The 25,927-nt window shown below is 38.3% G+C and overlaps 1 protein-coding gene across 4 annotated transcripts; it reads left to right on the top strand.

The window, feature by feature from the left end:
• LOC131941297 (protein Fer3) lies at positions 1 to 24,298 on the top strand. 4 transcript variants are annotated; one of them, XM_059300508.1, is made up of 3 exons: positions 1 to 112; positions 21,683 to 22,086; positions 22,841 to 24,298. In XM_059300508.1, the coding sequence occupies exons 2-3, from the start codon at positions 21,845 to 21,847 to the stop codon at positions 23,664 to 23,666; spliced, it is 1,068 nt and encodes a 355-aa protein (XP_059156491.1). In that variant the 5' UTR covers positions 1 to 112; positions 21,683 to 21,844; the 3' UTR covers positions 23,667 to 24,298. The 4 variants fall into 4 exon arrangements, with proteins under 4 accessions (XP_059156491.1, XP_059156483.1, XP_059156474.1 ...); XM_059300500.1 differs by lacking the exon at positions 1 to 112 and adding an exon at positions 11,430 to 11,738 and having other exon boundaries at positions 21,809 to 22,086; XM_059300491.1 differs by lacking the exon at positions 1 to 112 and adding an exon at positions 11,430 to 11,738.
• The last annotated feature ends 1,629 nt before the right edge of the window (positions 24,299 to 25,927 follow it).

Raw genomic sequence — 25,927 nt, 5'->3', positions numbered from 1 at the left:
CTGGACAGGGCAATGACGTGTTCGCTACACAACTCTACTGCCACCTACAATAACTCCAGCGGTTCTTGTCTTATTGAGTTCTGGCACCAACAAGACTTCTGGTCATTTAACGGTAGGTGGTCAAATGTTTTTCATTTAATGTGAGAGGTTAATTGGTTTTCTTTGTGGACAAACGATTTTAATTTCATGGGTAAAGTATATGGGCGGACAAGTCATTTTAATTTAATTGAAAAGAATACTTAGCTTAATGGATGGACACGTCATTTAAATGTAATGTGAGAACTGTAGAGTTATCGCTCAACTGCGAATATGTTGGCTAACCTCGTCTGTTACTGTTATGTAGGGTAAGCAGCTCGAAAAATTTACGATAACTCTCAGTTAAAAACGTTATAATGTCTATGATACACATATATCTCAAAATAGGTTTTTATTTGAATAAATGTTTTAAGGTTTTGAATATTGTTTTTCATTCCTAATTAATTATTTCAATAAACCGGGAGTGACCTCCCATAAACTTTCTCCAATATTCTTATATAACACTCGGGATATACACTTCATTTTGAATCGATTTTTAATTACTTAAACTTTTTAAAATAGAATAGAATCTCGTAGAAAAAAAGAATTGCGCACCAAGTGAACGATAAACGAAATGTGTATAATAGTACGGAATATTATTAGTACTTTATAAATTCACACGCGCTTTTTTGATAAATCGGAAATAGCGTAAATTACTACTTACGGTTAACGGAAACTACTCAAAATTTGACAGAAGACCGAGAATTAGATCTTTCACTTACATGTGAAATTTCATTTATCTATCTGAAATAGTACTCAAGTTGTAGGCTTTTAAAAATTGAAAGTAGAATAAGTTTCACTTCAGATTACCGGAAATCACTGAGAAGTTGATACAGAACTACAAATTTGATATAATATTATATATATAAAAAATTTCATTAGCGTGGCTGAAACGGTACTCAAGTTATCGTGTTCACAGACACACATACATACACACAGAGAGAGAGAGATAGAGAGAGAGACATACGGACTAAATTGCAAAACTATGTTTTTCAGACTCAGGGAGGTGTAAATATTGCGCAATAATTAGTAAAAATCTAGATTTATTTTTTCATATTACAATAATTCCTCTAAATCAACCTCATGTATTGCTCTGCATTGATCCACTCCAATACAACTAGCTTACATCGAACCTAATGAATACCAATCAAACTATGTCCGGTGTATATAATCAACTACCAGCTTGCCTTGTTCTATCCCCGGTGTCCTTAAGTTAGCCTGTCTTTATATCATACTGTTATTGATTCAAATTTCAAATAGATATCTTGTATTGTAGTTGAAAAAACATTTTGTAGCGCTATTGTAGCTTTATTGGTTTAACCAAAATGTGCCTGACACATGCTTATTTCTTTAGAGGCATTTTAAATAATGTAATAATTTTCAATGCCCTTCGTCGGTTTTTTAAATGCAGATTCCGAAATAAATAAAACCTTCATTATACAAATAGCCACTATTAAGTTTTTAAAACTTTTTTTTTACCTTAAATGTGTAAGTAGGTTAGTATAAATTATTTGCATTGTTTACAAATCACAAATAAAATGCTATATTTAAAAATAAATACCTGAATTCACATATACCATCCCTCTCCCCCCCGCCCCTCTCTTACCCTCCCCCACCCCAACACACACATTATGCTTTTGGTACGATGTACTTAGATTAGGTTTTCACCGATTAAATTTACGTTCATTCTTACATGATGGTTTAGAGATGTATTCTTACATGACGGCTTAGTGATCTTACATGATGGTTTAGTGATGTATTCTTACATGACGGCTTAGTAATCTTACATGACGGCTTAGTGATCTTACATGATGGTTTAGTGATGTAATCTAACATGATGGTTTAGTGATGTATAACAACAGGCTGCATGTAATTGTTCAAGCATGAACCTGATGCCGTGGCTTATGTGCTAATCTCGTGCGAATAGCGAGATAAAGGGGAGGTAACGCTGCGCTACCAGAGGCGGAGATTTCAGGCAATTGTTGATAGAAATGGTGAGGCCTGAAACACGTCCGTCAACAGAGTGAGGTAAAACCGGATATCCGGAAAAGTGAATTGCGAGATAACACGTGACACATGTTTGTGTTGGTTTGTTGGTGTGTTGATGGATAGAGGGGGGGTCTGTATGGGTTTTGTTTGTTGTTTTTTTTTTCTGAATAAGTTTGAAGTAAGTTATGCTGTAGGATATTTTGTATTTTTTGTGTGGTCAGCATCGCGGCTAGCAGTGTTGTCTATACCCAGCTGTGTCATTAGCATTACGCCTAGCCGTGTGGTCATCTCCACGCCTAGCCGTGTGTCCAGCACCACGCCTAGCTGTTTCCAGCACCACGCCTAGCTGTGTGTCCATCACCACGCCTAGCTGTGTGGTCATCACCACGCCTAAGTGTATCCATCACCACGCCTAAGTGTGTACAGCACCACGCCTAGCTGTGTGTCCAGCACCACGCCTAGCTGTGTCCAGCACCACGCCTAGCTGTGTGTCCTTCACCACGCCTAGCTGTGTGTCCTTCACCACGCCTAGCTGTGTGTCTATCACCACGCCTAGCTGTGTGTCCTTCACCACGCCTAGCTGTGTGTCTATCACCACGCCTAGTTGTGTGGTCAGCACCACGCCTAGCTGTGTCCAGCACCACGCCTAGCTGTGTGTCTATGACCACGCCTAAGTGTGTCCAGCACCACGCCTCACCGTGGTCATCTTAACGTCTAGCCAATGGTCAGTTTCCAACTCTGTTGTTCTGCGTCACCAACATTGAGTGCATCTCAACTATTTTTCCCGCACTTTTATTCTTTTTATTCCCGCCATGCATCACTAAAAACCAATCTCTTAGTAAAGTTGAAACTCCCTAACCTTTAGCTTTACACGAACTTAAGTCTTAAGGTAAATCTTAACCAGCAACTGTTTGGCCGATCCCACACCCACTCCATCCCCCCCCCCCCCCCCCCCCCCTCCGACACACCCTGCTAATATCTAATTAATTACAACATTTCATCACGTGATAAAAACGCTTTTCTCTCCCGAATTAATTGGCCATTAATCAGTCCTACATTGTCGGATGTTTGTTTAAAGTCGCTCACGGTAACCGCATCTGCTGCTGGTGGTGCTAATGTGAGGGGAGTAGGTCGGGGGTGTGAGGGGAGGGGGTGAGGGGAGGGGGTGAGGGGTGTAATCTGACATCTAGGTCTGTGTGTTAGTAGGGCGGGAGCCTGGGGTTGTTTGTTTTTTGTTGGCTGGGTGAGACCCGGGTTAGACCCCCGTTAGACCCGGGTGACACCTAAACTAAAAAGTAGGTCAGAATAACTAGAAGATTGTTGTTTTAGCGAGCAACGCTAAATAAACGGATTTGGTCAAATTTATTTTCTGGTCGGTATATAGTCAGGGGAAAAAAGTCAAAATTGGAAAATAGCTCAGAATTATGGTGTTAAACTAGTTATGAGAAAAGTAGTTTAGAAAGGTAGTGAACTATAAGTGAGCTATGGCCAGTTTTAACCGCCCCCCACCCCCTCCCTTTCGCACTATCACCCGATAATTTCACATTTTTATCTTTTACATACATCGTAAACAGGTTAAGGAGGAAGTAAAAAACGTTCTTCCTCTTCGACCGAATTTTTTTGTTTCCGCTCTAATTGAGTATCTTAGATGCGATCACGTTATACACAGCAATGTCCAATCGAATCGATACACAAGTGGTTACAATAGCCAGTGCTAATAAGTGCAAATAAGCCAGGATTTTTGGAATGGATAAGTAGCTGGGGGGGGGGGGGGTAAGGAGTGGTTGGCTCTGAGAGAGAGGTAAGGAGTGGGTGGCTCTAGGAAGTGAGAGAGGGGGGTAAGGAGTGGATGGCTATGGGAAGGGGGGAGGGGGGGGGTAAGGAGTGGATAGCTCTAGGGGAGGAGGAGGGGGGTAAGGAAAGGATGGCTCTAGGAAGTGGGGGAGGGGGGTAAGGAGTGGGTGGCTCTTGGAAGTGGGGGAGGGGGGTAAGGAGTGGATGGCTCTAGGAAGTTGGAAGGAGGGTAAGGAGTGGATGGCTCTAGGAAGTGAGGGAGGGGGGTAAGGAATGGATGGCTCTAGGAAGTGAGGGAGGGGGGTAAGGAGTGGATGGCTCTAGGAGGGGGGTAAGGAGTGGATGGCTCTAGGGGAGGGGGGGATCGTAAGGAGTGGATGGCTCTAGGGGAGGGGGGATCGTAAGGAGTGGATGGCTCTAGGAAATGAGGAGGGGGGTAAGGAGTGGATGGCTCTAGGAAGTGAGGGAGGGGGTAAAGAGTGGATGGCTCTAGGAAGTGAGGGAGGGGGTAAAGAGTGGATGGCTCTAGGAAGTGAGGGAGGGGGGTAAAGAGTGGATGGCTCTAGGAAGTGAGGGAGGGGGTAAGGAGTGGATGGCTCTAGGAAGTGAGGGAGGGGGGTAAGGAGTGGATGGTTCTAGGAAGTGGGGAGGGAGGTAAGGGGGGTAAGGAGTGGATGGCTCTAGGTAGTGGGGAGGGGGTAAGTAGTGGATGGCTCTGGGAAGTGAGGGAGGAGGTAAGGAGTGGATGGCTCCAGCACAAAAGAGGCAGCAACTCAACTCATTTACAAATGGCTCTGCAGTACTTGTTGTGGCTCAAAATGAAGGTAGTTTTTGTTGTTGTTTTTTTGCTCACATTAAATAAACCCCTCTCTATCTACAACTATGTGTGTGGTGTGGTGTTGGGTGGAGGGGATGGTGGATTTTGGTGGCAGGAATAGTGGAGTTTGGTGCAGGGGTGGGGGCATTGAGAGAGTTTGGTAGTGGGTCGAGGGTTGGAATTCATATAGAAGATTTAAACTTTTAACACAGTCCACCCCCTTCCCCCGAAATTTTTTTGTCCGCCCCCCCCCCCCTTCCCCCCGAAAAACTCTACCCCAATGTTTTGTATTCTGCATAAACCTTCGGCAGAGGGAATATAGAAAATATGTACAGTCTTTAGTTTTGGGTTCTTATAATACCATAAGGTAGTAGTTAGGTATATACAGAAACGACAACAACAAAAAACAAACAAAACAAAAAACAAGGAGTCGCAGCAAAAAGAAACGACTGCTTAGTTTAATCCTTACAGAGATCTCAACAGCACTTGAGATGGTTGAGATGACGACATACGCGTCCCAAGTTGCGCTGAACAAAACCGTAACTCCAGCAGCATCTGATAAGGGGAGAGCATTTTTGTACCTTGCTTTCTCCATATTGTTGCAAGGGGACACCATCGCGCTATACACTAAAGAGGTGCTCTAGGCTGAGAGGCCGTGAGTAGCCAGTGGTCTCAACACGCCACTGACGACGGCACCACGCCGTTCTGGGGTCAACGTCGTGACCTTCGTCTGCTTGACATGGTGTGACTTTTGGTAAATTGGTTCGTTATTCCCTCATCATTAACACTCGTGGCTATTTCGTTGTAAGAAAAGACAGATTTAGTTTCGCAAATTTTATGTAGAATTTCCTTTTTTAGTAGTTCCCTTTCTTGTTGCCTGTGTAATTTTTCATTGTCCTGAGAGCTGTATAGAGAGTAAGACTAGTATGTGTAGGTTATGAGTTATGATTTTCAGTTATATGATCGGGCTGTTATGGAGTTGCTATGTAGCATGCGAGGACATGGTCAATAGACAAATTATACACCCGTGTGTGGTTAGATCACTGGCGTTCTTCTCTTGGTAGGGATCATCTCTTCAAATAGTCCGACTCTGGTTGGAATTATTTTTTTGATAATCCGACTCTTTTAAAAACTATCGCTTCAATATTCGAATATGGTACAGATTATCTCTTCAGAAATCCGACTCTAGCAGGGATTATCTCTTCAATAATCCGACTCTGTTAGAGACCATCTCTTCAATATTCGACTCAGAGATTATCTCTTCAATAATCCGACTCTAGCAGGGATTATTTCTTCAATAATCCGTTCTGATAGGGATGATTTCTTCAAGAGTGATTAATTGCTATAAACATTGCAAACAGCAGGAAATGACGCATCAGCACTCAGTAAACTTTCAATATTCGACTCATAGATTATCTCTTCAATAATCCGTTTTGGTAGAGATGATTTCTTCAAGAGTGGTTAATTGCTATAAACATTGCAAACAGCAGGAAATGACGCATCAGCACTCAGTGAACTTTCGTTTTCAATTGTTAGTGATCGTGATTTTCGTAGATATTAGATCTAGCTTTCCAAAAAAATTATTTTCTCTTCTTTATTTAAAAAAAAAATCTTACAACAATATATTGTTTTAAATCTTGAGTGCTTTCTTAAAGACAAGATTTTTCCCCTTGTAATGAGGATCACACCATCCCAAGGAACATAGTGACCCCTTAACTTTCTGAATAATTAAAACTTTTACGTTGGAATTTTAATATTTGTTTTGTATAGATAATTTTTAAAAGAAAATGGTTGTCTCCCTGTGCGTTTACCGAGGTGTTACCCCATCCTCCTCCAAAAATTTTCGGTTTAGTGTCACCCCACTCCTCTAAAAAAAATTATATTTAAAATGGGCTAAACGTTTTTTTTTAAACAGTCAATGTTTCTTTTTTTTTGTCCCGATGTCACCTACTAAATGGTGTCATCCTCCCCCCCCCCCCCACCCAATGCGGACCACACCCCTGCCTCCGCCTTATGACAGACTTATAGTTGTTTTTTACATAAAAGTGTTATAAATTAAAATAGCTTACAATTAGGACGTATAAAATAAAAAATGTAGAGATTATTTATATAACTTAAAACCCTCCATCGTAAGAAGGAGTCGATTTTTTTCGCTGACCACATTAGTTCACATGTAGGCTGACTAAAAAGCACACTGAGAATTTTTACTTAGGGGTCCGAAAACCCTAGCTACGCCACTGCTTGAAGCTGAAAAATTACAACGAATAGATTAGAAAGTTAAAATTCATTTTACGTTGTCTAACAAAGTTTAAATTAATCAGATTTGCTAAAATTAGTAATGTATTTCCGGTTTCGACACACTCATTCAAACTGGTTTGAAAACCTTATGAAATCTCATAAAGACATGAATGATAGTTTAAAAACCTGATTGTGTGTTTTTTGCACATTTTAATTTTAAATTTATAAACTGCACTGAAAGCAATAAACGAAATATTTACAAATGCCACGAAACAAAATGTTACCCCGAAGCGTAAAGAGCATATCGCACAAACATATGTCTGTCATGATAAAAGTATTGCATATCAAAGTGTTTTTTTTTCTAAAGTCATTAAGCAAGAAGTGTTAATGTAACATTTAGGATTTGTAAATAAAATGTGGCTTACAAGGGTACAAATTATAGTTCTCCGCATTTACAAATGTTATTACATTAATATTAAATTTCCTATAAAAAAATAAATAAATGAATATTGGTTTTTAATTTTACTATTCTACACGACTTCCCGAAATGGACAAAAATGAACCTTTTTATGTTCAGATTTATGATTCGGTATCTTTCAGCCATCTGGGTCGATGCCGTTATCAACTCAAAGATTCTTCAGAATTATTCTATTTTATTCTGAAAAGTATATTGAACCAAATATAAAAATCCAAAATTTTGTTTAAAAAACTTTGTCCAACAACTCGAATGGTATTGCAAGAGTTTGGCAAACATAGTCATCAAAGACCTGGCGAAAATTACTTAACGTTTGCTGATGGAGGCTGAGAGAGTGGATAACCATCAACTTTGACCAGAGGTCTCGAACAAAGAATAACGCGATAAGCTAATCTGCCTGCCGACAGTGTGGTCCACTTGGGCCGAACGAATGTTGCACGGTGCATCGATGGTGAGTGTCAGAGTGCGATAGAGGCAACAGAGGCGCACAATTGAGTGAACTATCACAAAGCAAATGTTTATCAGTAGGCATACAGTTATATATATATATATATATATATATATATATATATATATATATATATATATATGTATATATATGTAAATGATTGTGTATTATAGTTGCGCATAAATATATTTTCGTATTATACATTCGCAGATATATATTTATAGATACACAAACACACACACAGAAACATATATGTATATATATATAGTGTCTGCGCACGTATGTATGTCAGTAGCCAGGCGGCACCGACAGTAGGCAATCAAGCATATTTTGACACTACACTAAACACCAGTCGATCACTGCTGATATCGACCCTGGAAACATTGCTGAAGAGCCCGTGCTATTTTTACCAATGAGCATATCCGTCATCTGATGCTTATCCCCTAGGAACAAACCTGCATGCACCGACAGAGAAAGGCATAATTAGAAACAAGCTGTTAATTAATCCAGGCTTAGGATACTCACGCTGGACTTGACCCACCCCTCTCAGGGGTCAAGGGGACCATGCGTGTGAGTGATATAATTGAAGGCGGCGGATACAACCCAGGACGAGCCCGTGAGAACAGTGCAGCATGGTGTGAGTTACATGCAACCAAAAATAGACAGGTTTCTCGTGTTGGCCGGCTATACGACGCCATGTACTTGGGGCTTAACGCGTCACTGCTGGTACGATAATTTGGGCATTTCATTCTTTGGATGTAGACAACAACAATGAAGATAACGACGATAATCTCCGGTGTTTGTGGTTGTCTAGCACCTGACGCCGTTATTGAAAACGTATTTTGAAAACTGAAACCTTTTGGTCTTAAATTTTAAATGTAGTGAGGACGCAATAAAAAATAATTCATGGAATAAACAAAAGATATGATGGTCTGATAAAAACAACCTCATTAAAAATTATGTTTTAATTATTGGAAAAATATTTATTTTATTTGAAAGTTTATACTTTTAGTGTCTTTTATAGCTAATTTAATTTTATCTGAATGTAAGTGCAAGATATTTGCAGAACATTAAACACATAAATGTGTTCGATAAAATGTTGATCAGCGGTGCCTATAAACTTTTTCAGAAATTTTGTGTCATTCTTATTTATGCCCTCCTATATAGGCGAATGTGTCGACTCCATACCCTCCCCCTCACCTTCATATCTTTATGGCTAAATCAGCTGTTCATCTGCCAGAGATGATGTTAGGGTACTATGGTTCCATTAACAAGAAAAACGCCTTTGTAAACTTGAAATTTTCACAATGATGAATTCTTGCTATACTCACAAATTACTTTGACAGTTTTTCTTGGGTAATGTGTATATAATCCATTAAGTTTGGGTTGTGTGTCAGCTTTGCAATATTAGATTAAATTAATAGGATATTTTACTTCAAATTAACTCACAAATATTGGACGTAATTAAAAGCTAATAAAAAAGACCCTTTAGGAATTCGGACCGTATCACGTGTCAGTGACCTCGGCATTTGAAAGCAACACTAAGGTCACTTTTACAATCATCTGACTTGACATATGTAAAGTAATTTACCGCAAGTAAGGGATTCCTATTGTACTGAGACGTGTAATACTAATGTCACTTTTACAATCAGCTGACTTCACATATGTAAAGTAAGTTAACGCAAGTGGGGGATTCCTATTGTACTGAGACGTGTAATTCTACAAAAATAGTTTTAATTCATGATCACAATTTGCGGGGGAAAAAAATTATCTACCTTTAATTTAATATTTATGTAATTTCGAATCCTAAAATAGCACTGTTTTAAAATCAAATTGAATTTATGCAGCATTCATGATTCAAATTAAACTTGAAGAAAAAAAAGTACATTTCCAGAGATTGTGTTGTAGATTGTAATGATATGCTGATCCAGGAAAAGATGGGTGGAGTAGAGTTTTTGTATATTTCTCGAATGTATTATTTAACGCTTTTCTATATAACCTAAACCCCAAATAACACAATAAACGATAACCACTTTATTTATATGGTATGACCCACTACTACCTAGTATAGCTCACAAAAATAAACTTCCCACATCCCTTAACAGCACGCGGAGTTTTTAAAAAAAACTACCCTTACCCCATATATTACACAAACAGATAAATCACCTCACATAGCACTCAAAACATACCACCTAGTCCCCTACCCTACAAAGTACACATAACTTTAAATCTATTCCTCCCTTCATGACATAAAATATCTGCACGATTTCGTACAAGTCCAAATCAATATGGTTCTATTATAGGCGATCACTTTATAGCAATAGTTAGGAGGTTTAGATTTAGATAAATATTTGGATTTATAAGTTTTTTTAATAAATGTAAATTGATGATCGTATGAATTTCAAAAAATTAAATATTTGAACATCTTAAAATAAACCGGGAGTGATCTCCCCTAAACCTTCTCGAATTTTCTTACATGAAACGACAAGGGATGGCAACTCGGGATATAGACATGATTTTTAATCCATTTTAAATACTTAAACCATTCACATTATGATTAAATCGATGAACAAATCATTCACTAAATATTCAAACAACTCAAAGAACAAATACTACAAGAAAAAGAGAAGTGTGCGTGCTGAGATTTATCTAGAACTCTGAAAACACTTGTTTGTTTTTGGAGAGCACGCGTTAAAGCTCTTTAATTATCGTTTTGCAAATATTCCTTAATTACGATGTGCAGATTATTACAATTTATCGCACACAAGTCACTTGTAGGAGACCAGTCTTTCTTTGACTAAGTGGATCACTAGACGGACGCTTGCGACAAAGGACAAAGTTGAACGAACGCTTTCTTCACCTCTACAAGTGGACTGAGGTGAAAGGTGTCGCTCTATTGGCGGCGCCTGATCACCGACAGCCAATCAAAGCTTGACGGCCGGCCCAAGACACGCACTTGGCGTCTGTCTCCACCACGTCCCGAATTTGGCCAAAGTTTTTATACTTTGGCCGACACGGTACTCCATCACAAAAAATCTGGGCGTTGTCTTTATATTTTTTTCTACTTACGTAAGTTTTAGAGGGAAAATTAAGAAACAAAAATAATAATTTTTTTTAAAAATAGCAATTACTACCTTCTGAATGTGGTCGTTGTTTGATAGTGGGGGGGGGGGGGGGGGGGTCGCATAACAAATCTTGCCATCTAGATTTGTTTATCTTTCTGTATCGCGAGCCGCTAGCCTAATTTCAACAGCACTTATTTGTTGGTCTATTCCTTATCAAGATCAGGCCGTCTGATACAGAACTTAAGAGAGCTAGTCTTTGTACCACCATCCAAGTCAAGCAACCCCACCCCCTACAAATATATAATCTCTACGTACTAAATCCCACCAACCTTCCATGTTACCCCCCCCCCAACCCCCTTGAATATCCAAAAAGCGAAAGTTTAACAACTAAGTTGTGTTTTAATACGAACATCTCCCGTTTGAGACAGTCGCGGCCTGCACTTGAGCCGCTAAGAAAATAAGACTTGATTTTCTTTGTGCAGATGAAGGCTCGGATACTTGATATCTCAGATCGCGACGAACCACTGGCAGACGTGGACGCGTGCGCCTTGAAACCTTAAACCGCCCCTTATAAAAACCGTTATTCCAGCCTCACGCGCATCCATTCGTCACCAGTCTGAGCAGACGGATATCTTAGAGCTAAGACAAACACGCGGCATCCCTGCCCCCACACGGACAGTTGTAAATATCGGCCAGTGGAGGGTTAACACCGCAAGAGCTGTACGTTGTTTGCTTAGCGCGTCATAATCATAGAGATATATCGTCACATCCTGTGTGGCTTCTGCTATCTAGCCACTTGCATTCTGGGGGAGTGCGGCTACAATTACACGAGAAAAGGTAAAAAATAAATATTATTTACATATTTTATTGCCTTGTTTGTTTGTTTGTTTTTAAACTTTTTTTTTATATTTACGTGTTTTTTTTTTACATTTTTTATTACTTTAAAAGTGTAGAAACTGATAACAAAACTCGTCTTAAAAAAATGTATTAAAAAAAACATCTTTGTATCAAAATAATCATTTTAAATTCAAGTGTGATACACTATGTTATTCATGTCCTTGATATTGACATCTGTATAAAGTCATTTAAGGTTTTGGTTATTTATGTTTGTTAAAATACAAAACAACGCTCTCTTTAGTATTTCATTACAAAAAGAAAATCTGAATTTTTAGCACATTTTGAGAGCAGATTATTAGTTGTTGCTTTTTCTTCTAACAGAGTAATCAGGGTTTTTTTTCTTACGCATAAATTAGAATGTTTTCAATTTAAGTCATTGCTAGATCTATTGTGGTGGCTTGCTAGTGTCTACTTACGGATACAATTTCAAAGATTGTTCGTCATAAAAACAACAATTTTCATGTTTTTAAATCCTTTAGTAATATACACATACATATTACATACTCTCGAATAAAATCTGTATAGTAATAATTTGGGATTTCACACAGTCGTAGGATAGACAAATTAAAAATTGTTTGTTAATTAGTGGTAAATCAACACAAATATTATAAAATTTGTGCGTTTTGAGGATATTTAAATATTTTGTTTAAAATCGCAACAATGTACAGTCTGTGATACACTTATACCATATTGTTACTATGAACATGTTTCGTGGTCTAACTAATCAGGATAAAAGATTTTTTTAAATATTTAGTTTTAATTTATCATTATGGTAACAGAAATCTAAAAACTAGCAAGCCTATTGGTTTCATTAATAATTTGACTGTGTCTTGCCTTTTTAAATAGACCTGAAACTATAAAATGGTATCACAAAAGTTCATTCCTCTTGACGAATGACAAAAAGTTTGCATAATTGCATTTAACTTTTCTTCTGTTTATAAGTACACTAGCCGTCCCGGCCAGGCCCTGCTCTGGCGTCTGTGAAAAACCTTTCTGTTAAAGACCATTACCTGTGTGTTTAGTAATCATCATAAACCTGGCATTGCCCACCCAAACCACAACCAACCAAAACAACAAAACGCAAACATAACGCTAACACAATTACAAATACAAACGAAAACAAAAACCTAACTACAAAACCAACCACAAACACCAATACAAACACAAAGAAAAAACAAACAAAAAAGCAAACGAAAACAAAAACCTAACAACAAACCCAACCACAAACACCAATACCAAAAAAAAAAAACGAAAAAGCAAACGAAAACAAACCAAATCCAAACGCAAAACCAACCAAAAACACAAATACAAACCCAAACAAAAAAAACACAAACAAAAACGAAAACAGAAAGAACAAAAACGAACCAAATCAAAACGAAACCACTAACGCAAACCCACCTAAACACAAAGAAAACACTAACGCGAACATAAACGCCCGGGGCGGAATCACCTGTTTTAGCTTAATGAACGACGATAGTACCCCAACTTATTCATAGTCTTTTGCACTCACTTAAACGAACGCGCCTGTTTCAATTTGATGATCAATTATAATACTCCAAGCTTATCCGTAAAATACCTACAACATTTGCACTTGATCAATCCCCGCTAATTATGTAATTATTTTTTTTTCCCAACACCAAAACAAAGTAATTAAAAAGTAAATACTTTTCCACAAAATGCAATGGTTTTATAAAGGGAAGTAATTGTGTTTTCCTAATTTATCAAAGGGAAGTAAGTGCTATAGGACTAAATAAAGACATAATTAGAATTTTTGTAAAAGATGATATTTTTTTAAAACTTGTGTTAAATGAACATGCCGACAATTATTACTATAATTTGAAAAATGAAAATGATTTCCCAACACTTTCAATAGTAAGTTTTTAGCTCATAAATTTAGACAAATGCGCACGATAATTTTCTAACACTTAAATTCATACAATTCCAACGACAAACATATGCATTACATACAGAACTGAGCTTTATATATTAGATTATTGTAGCTAAATATGACAAAATTACACCTTGTACATATTTACTTTCCGCGATAAAAACAGCGACAGTTCTCACTAGCAACATATATACCATACAAGTCTAGGAAAAAAGTATAAGCATGACGTAACTGATGACGCGTTAATATTTTGAGTGCTTGGGGCTTCACATCCTGGTGCTTTCGTAGTTTGCTTCCGATATCTATTCTAGGTCCTCTTCTGATGTCTATTCTAGGTCTACTTTTGATGTCTATTCTAGGTCTACTTTTGATGTCTATTCTAGGTCTACTTTTGATGTCTATTCTAGGTCTAATTTTGATGTCTATTCTAGGTCTACTTTTGATGTCTGTTCTAGGTCTACTTTTGATGTCTATTCTAGGTCTACTTTTGATGTCTATTCTAGGTCTACTTTTGATGTCTATTCTAGGTCTAATTTTGATGTCTATTCTAGGTCTACTTTTGATGTCTATTCTAGGTCTACTTTTGATGTGTTTCTAGGTCTACTTTTGATGTCTATTCTAAGTCTAATTTTGATGTCTATTCTAGGTCTACTTTTGATGTCTATTGTAGGTCTACTTTTGATGTCCATTCTAGGTCTATTTTTTATGTTTGTTCTAGGTCTACTTTTGATGTCTATTCTAGGTCTACTTTTTATGTCTATTCTAGGTCTAATTTTGATATTGACGTCTATTCTAGATCAACTTTTTATTTTAAAGTCTATCCTACATCTAAAGTGGATTATTTGAGCGTAAAATATTAAATAAATGCAAAGTTAATTACATAATTTACTAAGTTTATGGCATGTTTGAAAACTTAGTTTATCGACAAATGTTTACAAATAACTAATTTTTAATTATTTAGAGGCTAAAAATCATAATCTCCAGTAAAAACTATTTTGCGAAATCTTACTTTCGATGTTTACTTGCAATGTCTACTTTCGATGTCTACTTTCGATGTCTACTTTTGATGTTTACTAGCAATGTCTACTTTCGATGTCTACTTTCGATGTCTACTTTCGATGTCTACTTTTGATGTTTACTTGCAATGTCTACTCGCAATGTCTTTCGATGTCTATTTATCTTTTTAGCGGATGCATTTTTAAAGTCCATTTAGTGCTGATTGTTCGCTTTGGTACGTATAAATAAAAATTAAGTTGTATTAATTTAATTCCCAAAACTGACGTGGACAATTGTGCGAAACACTCCTTTAATGATAACAATGCTGTTGCTTGTGTGCTGTGCCCGACGCGGGACTGTCTATCGCGTGTTTGTTGATGTCTGACAACACACAGCAATAAAAAAAAACACATATATTCTAACACCCCATTAGCATATACAATATTACATTCTACAACATAAATAAATAAAGAAGTAGGGAAAAACATTGAAAAAGAAGCATGTTGTTCGCTTGGTAAGGTGTGGCTAGTTTAGGAGAACGGGGCTAGGTTAGAAAGGTTCCAGTTATAAAAAGTGGATGTAATTTTAGGACAAGGTGTGTTTACATGCGCTAAAGGTGTGCTTGAACAATCAGAATATGGATGTGGTCGCTCCACACAGATGGGGAGCTAAACCACAAGATGTAATAGCTCAGCCACATGAGGGTGTGGCTTAACCATACAATCAATGAGACCAACACTAGGTAGCTCAACCACACGAGTATATGGTTCTACATCCTGTGTATGTGTGTGTTTGTGTGTGTTTGTGTGTGTGTGTATGTGTGTGTGCGTGGCTTAACCACACGAGTTTGTGGATCATCCACACGATCAGACGTCAGGCACAAACTGGGCAGCTGAACAAATCGGATGTGTGGTTAATCCACACGAATATATGTCCTAACCTCTGTGTGTGTGGTTCAGCTTGGGAGCTTAAGCGCACGTACCTCCACACAATTTGTTCGCATGGTCACGTGCACATCTTACAAGTACTCACCCGTCCCTGGTACAACTACACTTTTATTGCCGTACATCGGCTTAGTGCACTCTTAAGGGTTAGGGCTAGGGTTAAAGACCGTTAAAGACGGATTAATTTTTACATCTACTGCTAGCAACTGAATGTAACGTTAACTTTTTTTAAATGTAAATCTAAACATAAAGATCTAAATCCATCGTGAGCCAACAAACCGTAAAAGAACGCTTAACACACTTCGAGCCTGGAGCATACGAAACACGGAATCTTGATATGTGTAATGGCTTCCCGTGTTAGTTTTATTCTATCGTTGATTATTGTCTTATTTACATATAAATTAAGCGAAGCAATTTCTTTTCAATTTTCTGGTACCAAACTATTAAGAGCTCTATGGGCACACCTATTAGACTATTTAAGAAGTGCAATAAGTCATGGAAGTGGTTTGCAGGTTTGTTTATGTTTCACACGACAGCTAATGTTGTTTTGTCTATGCAACATAGTGTTTTAGCTACTGTAGAACAACCTCTGCTGTAGTAGATCTCGTGTTTGTTTTTTAGAAAGCCTCTATCATGGTGCAAGAACATAAAAATATCATTTCTTAGGTCGGATTGTGGGCTCTCCAAACATCCAATACGTACATTCCACTTGTACATCTAAACTCTAAACCGAACTTGTACGCCGAAATTGTACATCTAATTTGTACATCTATTTCGTACATCTAATTTGTACATCTAATTTGTTCTGACTTGTATATCTAACTTGTACACCCAACTTCTACATCTAATTTGTACATTTAATTTGTACATCTAATGTGTACATCTGACTTGTACATCTGACTTGTACATCTGACTTGTACATCTAACTTGTACATCTAACTTGTACACCTGAGTTGTACATCTAACTTGTACATCTGACTTGTACATCTGACTTGTACATCTGACTTGTACATCTAACTTGTACATCTAACTTGTACATCTAACTTGTACACCTGAGTTGTACATCTAACTTGTACATCTAACTAGTATATCTGACTTGTACATCTAACTTGCACATCTAACGTGTAAAAAAACTGGTTCAACCAACTTAAGTCCTAAACTTATTATAACAATAACGCTTCGTGTTATTATATAGGTCTAGTATAATATGAACTACTTTCCTTCCCACAGTAAGCTACTAATGTTTTTCCCATATATAAGTATTCCATTATCCAACCACTAAAACAACCCTTGTTTATTTTTAGAAATCGGATATTCCTCCCGTTATAAACGGAAGCCTTGAAAAGGTCTAAACTTAAGGGGCGACCACTCTTAAACCTAAACTACTCAAGGGGAGGCCATTCTTATACCAACTACTATTTAACCGACTAAAAACAACCACGGCGTTATCAGCGTAAAATGTTGTTTTTTTCCCGGTCGTGTTTTGATACCGTGTCCAACTGGAATCTAAATGTTGACACGAGGGGACGTAACTCGCACCTCCGTATCTGAAGATCTCACGATTTAACCCCCTTTTTAAAAAAATCTCCCCGATACTTATCTGCGACGGGTGGTTTCTGGCGCGGATACACCCGGGTTTCCTGCTCAGCTGTTCAGGCAGGCCGTGACGACAGAGGGAGAAAACAAACACGAGCTTTGTCGCGGGCTGCCGAGGTACGATCCCGAGTGGAATTTTCAAGAGGGGTTAAAAGGTCATCCCAAATTTGGTGAAACAATCAAGCGTAGCGTGATGGTCTAGGCTAAAAATATACCTTATCAAATGAGTAGAATCAATCAAGTGTAAAGTTCTAGGCTAAGAATGAACCTTTCATCTATCTTTAAGCAGTACGGTAATCATGGATAGCACAGTGATACCTCGAAATACGAATTTAATTTGTTCCAAAACATTGCTCGTAAGTATAAATTGTTCGCATCTTAAAGCCGTTTTATTTTCCATTGAAATTATAGGAAATGCATTCAATCCGTTGCGGCCCAAAATGCCACCCCAGTTGTATTTTGAATGCGTTTAAAACAGTGTTTCTTCCAGATTTTTTTCTTCGGGGGGGGGGGGGGGGGGCACTTGAAATTTTCGGCGGGGGGGGGCGGTAGACTTTCTTCGGGGGGGCGGACACTGTTAAAAGTATATATTTTCTATATAAATTATATAAATTTCATTTCGTTTGGGGGGGGGGGCGGTAAAAAAATTTCGGGGGGGGGGGGGGGGGGGGGGTGGGGGGCTTTGACCCCCCCCCCCCCCCCGAGGTGGAGGTGATAGGCGGAAGAGTTGTACTTCGTTCACTTCCTCTCTACACTCTACTCTCTACACTCTACTCTCTACATTGTTTCGCTTACTAAATACATCCAAAAATAAATGGGACTTATCTAATTTTCACTGATGCTTGTGTAACTTAAATGTTACTTAATAATTTATTATTTATTTATTTCTGTAATTTTAGTGACTACTATTCTCTTAACGAGTCTTTGCATTCCCCCCCCCCCTCCCACGCTTCTCACATGTTCGCGTGCAGGCCGTTTAAAACAAAACCTTTTTAGGGGGTTTTTTTCTTCCTCCCTTTCAGAATGTTGAGGAAATGAGTTGCTGACAAGTGTCATTAAACAGCTGCGATGCACCACCAGTTGTTACTTTTTCAGGGTGTTTTTTTTTCCCCTTGAACTGTGAAACTCACGAATCCAGATCATCTTTTCTCAAACTTCGCTAAAAACAACACAAAAATCGCTGATGTCTCAAAAATCTCGTATGTCGGGGTAGATGTATGTCAAAGTACCGGTGCATTAGTATTTGGTAGTCTCCACCGCCCACCCCTCACTCAGCTTACCACCGCTCTATTATAAGGCATGGGGTAAGCTGAAACTAAACATACACCCAGGGGACTGAGATATCTCTTCTTGTTTAAAGTTTCCTGTTAAACGATACATACAAAACAGTGTATACTCCTACTCGACCAATGTACATATAGGCATACATCATATCAAATATACTATTTACATTTTAAATTAGTATACTTGTTGTACGTATATGTCTAAGACAATGCATCAATTTTTTTTTAATATTACAAAAGGAAAATATAAATAAAAAATGTATAAACTTTAATAATTTGTATTCGTTGGCTGAAGCACACAGCGGGAAACAATGCCATTGGCTGCTCTCTTAAATAGCATTCTAAATGTGGAGTTAGCAACACCAATCTTTCAGGGTTTTCGATAGAAACTTCCGCTTTTCCTAAAATGGTTTTGAATCACTTCATCTTTATTTTAAGCAGAATTGTTGTTTTGGTCTCGAGTGCACAATTGTTGTTTGTTTGTTGTTTTTTTTTGTTCTTTTGCCTCAGATAACTATTTTATTCAGAGTCAGTTTGACTTGTCACCAGGTTCGCATTTGTATCACTACTTTCATCATCGGCTTGCGATGAATGAAATAGTTTTACAAAAATAATATTTCTCTCTGACGTTTAATGCACAATCATCTTTACATACATCTGAGTTTAATTTGATCATATCTGAGACATGAATGTATTGGTTAATGGGAGTGGTTTGTAGTAAGAAAAGTGGGGGGGGGGATGGGGGGGAGGGCAGGAAAGATAGAGTCTTGTAAGTTAGACCTGAAGTAAGGGTTGAAGAATACGGTTTGGTTTTGTTTTGTTTGTTTGTTTGTTTGTTTGTTTGTTTGTTTGTTTGTTTGTTTGTTTGTTTGTTTGTTTGTTTGTTTGTTTGTTTGTTTGTTTGTTTGTTTGTTTGTTTGTTTGTTTGTTTGTTTGTTTGTTTGTTTGTTTGTTTGTTTGTTTGTCTCAGACATGTAACTCATTTCCGCAACATTCTGAAAGAAAAATATTGAAATGGGTGGGGGGAGTAATGTGAGGGTTCTGGCTCAGTGTATTGTGTCTTCACAATGTATATAGATCTAGGTTGTGTGATTGCCGCTTTAGTATTTTTTTTCAGTATTATTATTTTTTTTAAATAAATAAATATTGAATACATTTATTTGCAATTTAAAACAAGTGCAACAACCTCAACATATTTCAATTTCAATAATCTAATGAAACGAAGGATCTTTACAAATGTACATATTAAAAAACATATTGAAGATGGATTTACACATTTATACATATAAATAATAAAAAGATATGCCGTATAGATCATTTAACAACATTTATATACAAAGTATTTACAGGGAGGTAATAAATAGTAGGAATGTGCTGGTGAAAAATTCAGTCTAGTGAGAGGAGGGTTCATGGCGGAAAAAACATTGAAATGGGGATGGATGGATGTGAGGGTTCTGGTTCAGTGATTTGTATCTTAACAATGTTTATAAGTTGTGTGGTTGCTGAGTAAGGGGTAGGGGTGGGCAGGCGTGAAGCAAGCGACGTCCGGACAGTAACACATGGCTACATTTAGAGGATAAAAAGATTTTCAAAACAAAAGATTCGACGCTAGTAGTGGGGTGGGTGGGTGACAGTAGGGCAGGGGTCGGCAACCTTTTCGGACAGAAGAGCCAAAAGTTACAATTTACCAAATATCCCTGTTTTTAAAGAGCCACTAACATTTTTATTTCATTTTTATTATATTTGACTAGGATTATATTAATATATATATATATATATATATATATATATATATAGCTTTAAATATTAAATAATATTTATTCAAATAAAATCTGCTAGAATAATAAAATCAGTAATCAAAGTATATGACTTTAATTATTGAAAACTATTTACAACAGTTTCGCCTTGCATGGCTTTTGAAAGTTTGTTTTAACCTGGCTAATAACTTGTTTTTAGTTTCAAGCACGCCTCTAGATTTTTATATGTTAGTTGGCTTATGTGAATTTACCGTTCCACAAATGTTTGGTTTTCAAATCTAGCAGTTTAATTTGAAGCGAACCAGCATTATTCCAAATAGCTCAAAGTTAATCTCATTTGTTTTTGTGTTTTTGTGTTGAGATAATCTACTGTGACTATGAACGTCAGAGTACTTAAGTGTCTTTTGAATTGCTCAAATCTCTCAGTGAACCCATCCTTCATTTTGTTTATAGCAATGATGAAGTGATTCATGTTAATAGTAGCGTTTGTTTTATCATGGCATTTTTTCAGATTTTTCGAAATGAAGTAATTTACCGCTTTCCGCGTCTTCAACAAAATGAAGTAATTTTGTTTTCGAAACAATCATCTTCTTCAAGCAAGACATAGGATGGGTTTTCCTTTCCCTACAGTTTTTCATTTAGCTCGTTTAGTTTCTATGTGATCTCCACCATGAAGTTGAATGTTGCAATTTGGGATAGACAAGTTTATAGGAATTACATTAAAATATGACGTAACTAAATATTCCAATAGAATAGCGAGTGTTTTTTTGTTTGTTTTTTTATTTTATTGTTCATTACCGAGTGTTGCCGTGCAATTTTTTGTTCAGTTTTGAAAATAAAATAATTATTGATATTTGTGCATTGAGCTGACGAGCCGCATCTCGCCACCAAAAGAGCCGCATGCGGCTCGCGAGCTTCAGGTTGCCGACCCCTGCAGTAGGGTCATGAAAGTATGGGTTGGAAGTAGGTTCGGAAAGAAATATCACTCAGTGACGTTTGACAATCGGTAATTTAATAACATTTTACGTATTAAAAATTTAAGTATTTAATAAAAACTAAAGTTTATATTTTACACTAGGGTCGAATGAACATTCAAAAATTCTCTACGAAATCTGAAAAGTTGTATAAAACTTTTTACTCATGTTATTTTAATTAATAAACAAGGATCGTCTTTGTGCATGTTATTACTAAATGAAGTTCTCTGCCTTTCTAACGACTATTGAGAGCATTGCAGTAGGTTGGCTCCCTTTTCGTTGTTTTTATATTAGAGAGTTTTTAAATGGGAAGTAACTAGCAAAAATAAAAACGTGAACGCTTTGGAAATGGAGGGTGGGATTGTTTTGTTTGATTAAATGTTTAATCAATCTTTTTTTTTAATATACGACAATTTTTTTTAACACTGCGTATATTTCTCCATCAGGGTCCTAGTGACGCCATTAAACAAAGAGCATTTCTCCATCAGGGTCCCAGTGACGCCACTAAACAAAGAGCATTTCTTCATCAGGGTCCTAGTGACGCCACTAAACAAAGAGCATTTCTCCACCAGGGTCCTAGTGACGCCACTAAACAAAGAGCAAACACAATGAGTGACTCTGACAGTTCCATGGTCAGTTTCCATTCGCGGGATGACAGCAGTGGGCGGGGCCAACACCCACGTGACCTGGCCGAGAGGCCGCCGGATGGTGGCATCATCGACAGCGGGGATGATGAGGATGACGATGAAACCATGGACGATAATGTTTTCACCTCCGAGGACCTGGGATCGAATCCCGACGGGGGCTACATTCGCTTGTCCAACGTCCCATACCAGCTGTTACAAGCAAGGTGAGAAGAGATTTGGTTCATGTGACCTTGGTCAGGTCTCTTTGTTCGAGTGACCTTGGTAACCTTGGTATATCACAAGCTCACAACTAGCTTGAATACCCTCCCAATCCTCCCTTAGATTAAACACCCCCCCCCCCCCCCAAGCCATAGTTTATTATATGGTTATTTTTTTTTTAGCTCAGCTAGAGCATTATCCTGAGTAAGCAAAAAATCTCCTTCCACTAATATAGTGGTTGGCCAATTAAGAAATTGTAAGGTTAACATGTAATAAACTCACTTACTTAGCACAAAATCCTCCGATACAGCAGATGAAGTAGAGTTCATCTGTTTCTTGACTGCGTCATAAGCAGATATAGCATCATTTGCATAGTGCCATGGCTGTAGTACACTCAGCTTCTCCCTAAATCCGCCTCTAGTTGTGGGCACTCATGTTAAACTTCAATGGCGAAGAGTGGCTTAGACCTGATTTATAGATGTACATATAGACATTTGTGTTTAGAGTTTAATATACTCAAATTACGTCTCTTTCATTTGGGGTCGTTGATAAATAACGCGACATATCTAGGGGTGGAAGGTACGGACTTGAGTGAAGATGTGTGACTAAGGGGGCGGGGGGGGGGTCTAAAAAACGTTTTTTTTTTTAAAGCGTGACGTTATTTATGTATGACCCCTATTATAAAGGTACATGAAAACTGTATGTTTAATATCTCTGTGTCGGTTTTATAAATATTTATTTTCTCTCCTGTCTCAAAAGGTCTCAGAGGTCACAAAGGTCCCTGTCTTACAACGGCCTGGCCGCGCCTGACCTCTCCCCCGGGGCCACAGAGAGCGACTACGAGCAGGACAACGCCCTGCCCGTCTACGACTACATCCCGGACAACGGCCTGGACCGGCGCCACAGCTGTGATAACGGCCCGACGACCGGCACCGGAAGCCGGAAACTGGTCCGGCGGGTGTTCACCAACACCAGAGAGCGCTGGCGGCAACAGAACGTCAACGGCGCCTTCTGCGAGCTACGGAAGCTGGTGCCCACGCACCCCCCGGATAAAAAACTCAGCAAAAATGAAATACTCCGACTGGCCATCCGGTATATTGATCTACTCAACAAAGTCCTTGACTTTCAAAACAATCAGCAGACCCAGAACGAGGCTACACAAATATACACGCCGGAAGAAACCTCCCATTTCTGTAACAGCAGAGCGCTCAAGCGTCGACACATTCAACAATACGACCTCGGCTCCAGGTCATCAACTGCTGCGCGTGACAACCGGCTCAGTTTTCAAAACGAGGCTATGCAGGCTATAAATAGAATCACTGACCCCGGAAACAAAACAACACTTCAGGAGTCAACAACGGCATGCGCTCGTCACGGGAAAGACGGGGAACCAAGTCCAAGCAAGCGGGACAACTCGAACATAAACTTCACAAATAATGGACATGGTTCAACTGTCAAGAGAATGGCTGAGACTAAATCAAAACGAGGTGTGCAGAAACTGAAGAAAAAATCGCCACGGCCATCTCCAGTCGTGTTTCCTTACAAACAGTCCGGGCATAAATCAAGGCAGTTTGCATCGACCTAACACCGTTAGTTCAAAGGTCAACACAATGTGCACCCACCTAACAGAATTTGGCCAAGGATCAACACAATTATCATCCACATAAAACACAAATAGGTCAAAGATTAATACAATTCGCATCAACATAAAACACAATTTGTCAAAATTGAAGACAATTTGCGTCCACCTAACCATCTGGGCTTAAAGCAATTTGGCATCCACTTAAGAAACAATATTCACATTCGGCAATTTGCAACCCCCTTGATAAATTAAACGCCAATCAACAGATTATTGCCATATATGTGTTTAAGGTGGAATGACGGCAAATTAGCGCACAATTTAATTCCCTCAAAGTCTTGAACAGTGTCTTGTTTTTTTTTTCTTATGTTTTACTCTTTGGGGATAATCCGACAGCCCAAGATAGTAAAGTGTTCGTGCTATACGGGCGTGGTGTAATTTTCTATATACCTAGATTTATTTCGCTTAGTTGTACGTGTATACCACAGGCCTAGGTGCTGCTTTGTAGATCTGTTTTCTATAAGAGTCAACATCGGGACTGAATGCTATTAAAACATAACCGTAGTTTACCTAGTTATATTTTTATCTTAGCTACTCAATATATAAACATTTTTTAAAATATGTAAATAAAAGCTTAATTCATCTGTATAGGCTACTTTGTTTCTTTATTTATCAGTTTGATGTTTAAATCGGATATTTAATCACAATTTGGAAAATAGTTAATTATATTGTGTTGCCAACAAATAGATTTAATGTACGTATCTCAAAGTATTCAAAAATAGAAAATATATATTTCCACTAATAAAAAGAAGAAGTTGACTTTGATAAGTTCTTTTTGTTTGCGCGGTACCAAATTAATGTTTAAAAAAAATTATAACTTGTTACTGGCTTTGGGTTTTTCTGAAGTGGGTATTTTGGATGTCGAGTTGATGGTGTTGGGTTTTGGGGGAATAGGGCAGAGGCTTAGCGACCCTTCGCGGCGCCCGGGGACAAACTTTCTATTTGCACCCCCCCCCCCCAAACAGGTATAGGGTTGGTGGTGTGTCGTGTTGATGGTGTCTTGTTGTGTGTCTGGGTGGTCTTCTGCTCAAACCACACCTCAGTTATTGTTGTTCTTTTTAAATGAGATTAATCCAAAGCTAAATGATAAAACAAACCTGGTACTATGGTGATAAACAAAGCGATATAAAACACAACGTCCTAAACCGCCCAATAATCCTCTGGACTAACAGATTTTTTCATATAATTATCAACTTGAACGGGGAAAAATTAATTAAAACAATAAACTTGATATTAGGGAGATTTTTAAAATACAAATTTTGTGCAATTTTTAATTAATCGATGCTGTCTATCAAGCAATTATACTGAGCACGGCAAAATATTAACGACGTGTTGCAGGTTTTTGAAATGTATAATATTATGGAGGCTAAATTAGAAATTGAAATCCCAAAAATGCCGGACTTAGACCAAAGTGTATTGAATAAATATAGATACATGCAGCCTTAAGCTAGGAACTTAGCCCGAGGTGTATAGCGGTCATCACACATGTAGCCTTACGCTTGGAACTTAGACCGAGGTGTGTAGTGGTCAGCACACATGTAGCCTTACACTAGGAACTTAGTCTGATGTGTGTAGGTGTCAGCACACATGTAGCCTTACACTAGGAACTTAGCCCGAGGTGTGTAGTGGTCAGCACACATGTAGCCTTACGCTAGGAACTCAGTCTGAGGTGTGTAGTGGTCAGCACACAGCACACATGTAGCCTTACACTAGGAACTTAGACCGAGGTGTGTAGTGGTCAGCACACATGTAGCCTTACACTAGGAACTTAGTCTGAGGTGTGTAGTGGTCAGCACACATGTAGCCTTACACTAGGAACTTAGCCCGAGGTGTGTAGTGGTCAGCACACATGTAGCCTTACGCTAGGAACTCAGTCTGAGGTGTGTAGTGGTCAGCACACAGCACACATGTAGCCTTACACTAGGAACTTAGACCGAGGTGTGTAGTGGTCAGCACACATGTAGCCTTACACTAGGAACTTAGCCCGAGGTGTGTAGTGGTCAGCACACATGTAGCCTTACACTAGGAACTTAGACCGAGGTGTGTAGTGGTCAGCACACATGTAGCCTTACACTAGGAACTTAGACCGAGGTGTGTAGTGGTCAGCACACATGTAGCCTTACACTAGGAACTTAGCCTGAGGTGTGTAGTGGTTAGCACATATGTAGCCTTACACTAGGAACTTAGCCTGAGGTGTGTAGTGGTTA

The sequence above is a fragment of the Physella acuta genome, unplaced genomic scaffold (genome assembly GCF_028476545.2).
Source record: "Physella acuta isolate Inbredline_101_S28 unplaced genomic scaffold, ASM2847654v3 ptg000028l, whole genome shotgun sequence".
Classification (NCBI taxonomy): Eukaryota; Metazoa; Mollusca; class Gastropoda; family Physidae; genus Physella; species Physella acuta.
Note: the sequence above shows the minus strand (reverse complement) of the source record. Positions and strands in the feature narration are given on the sequence as shown.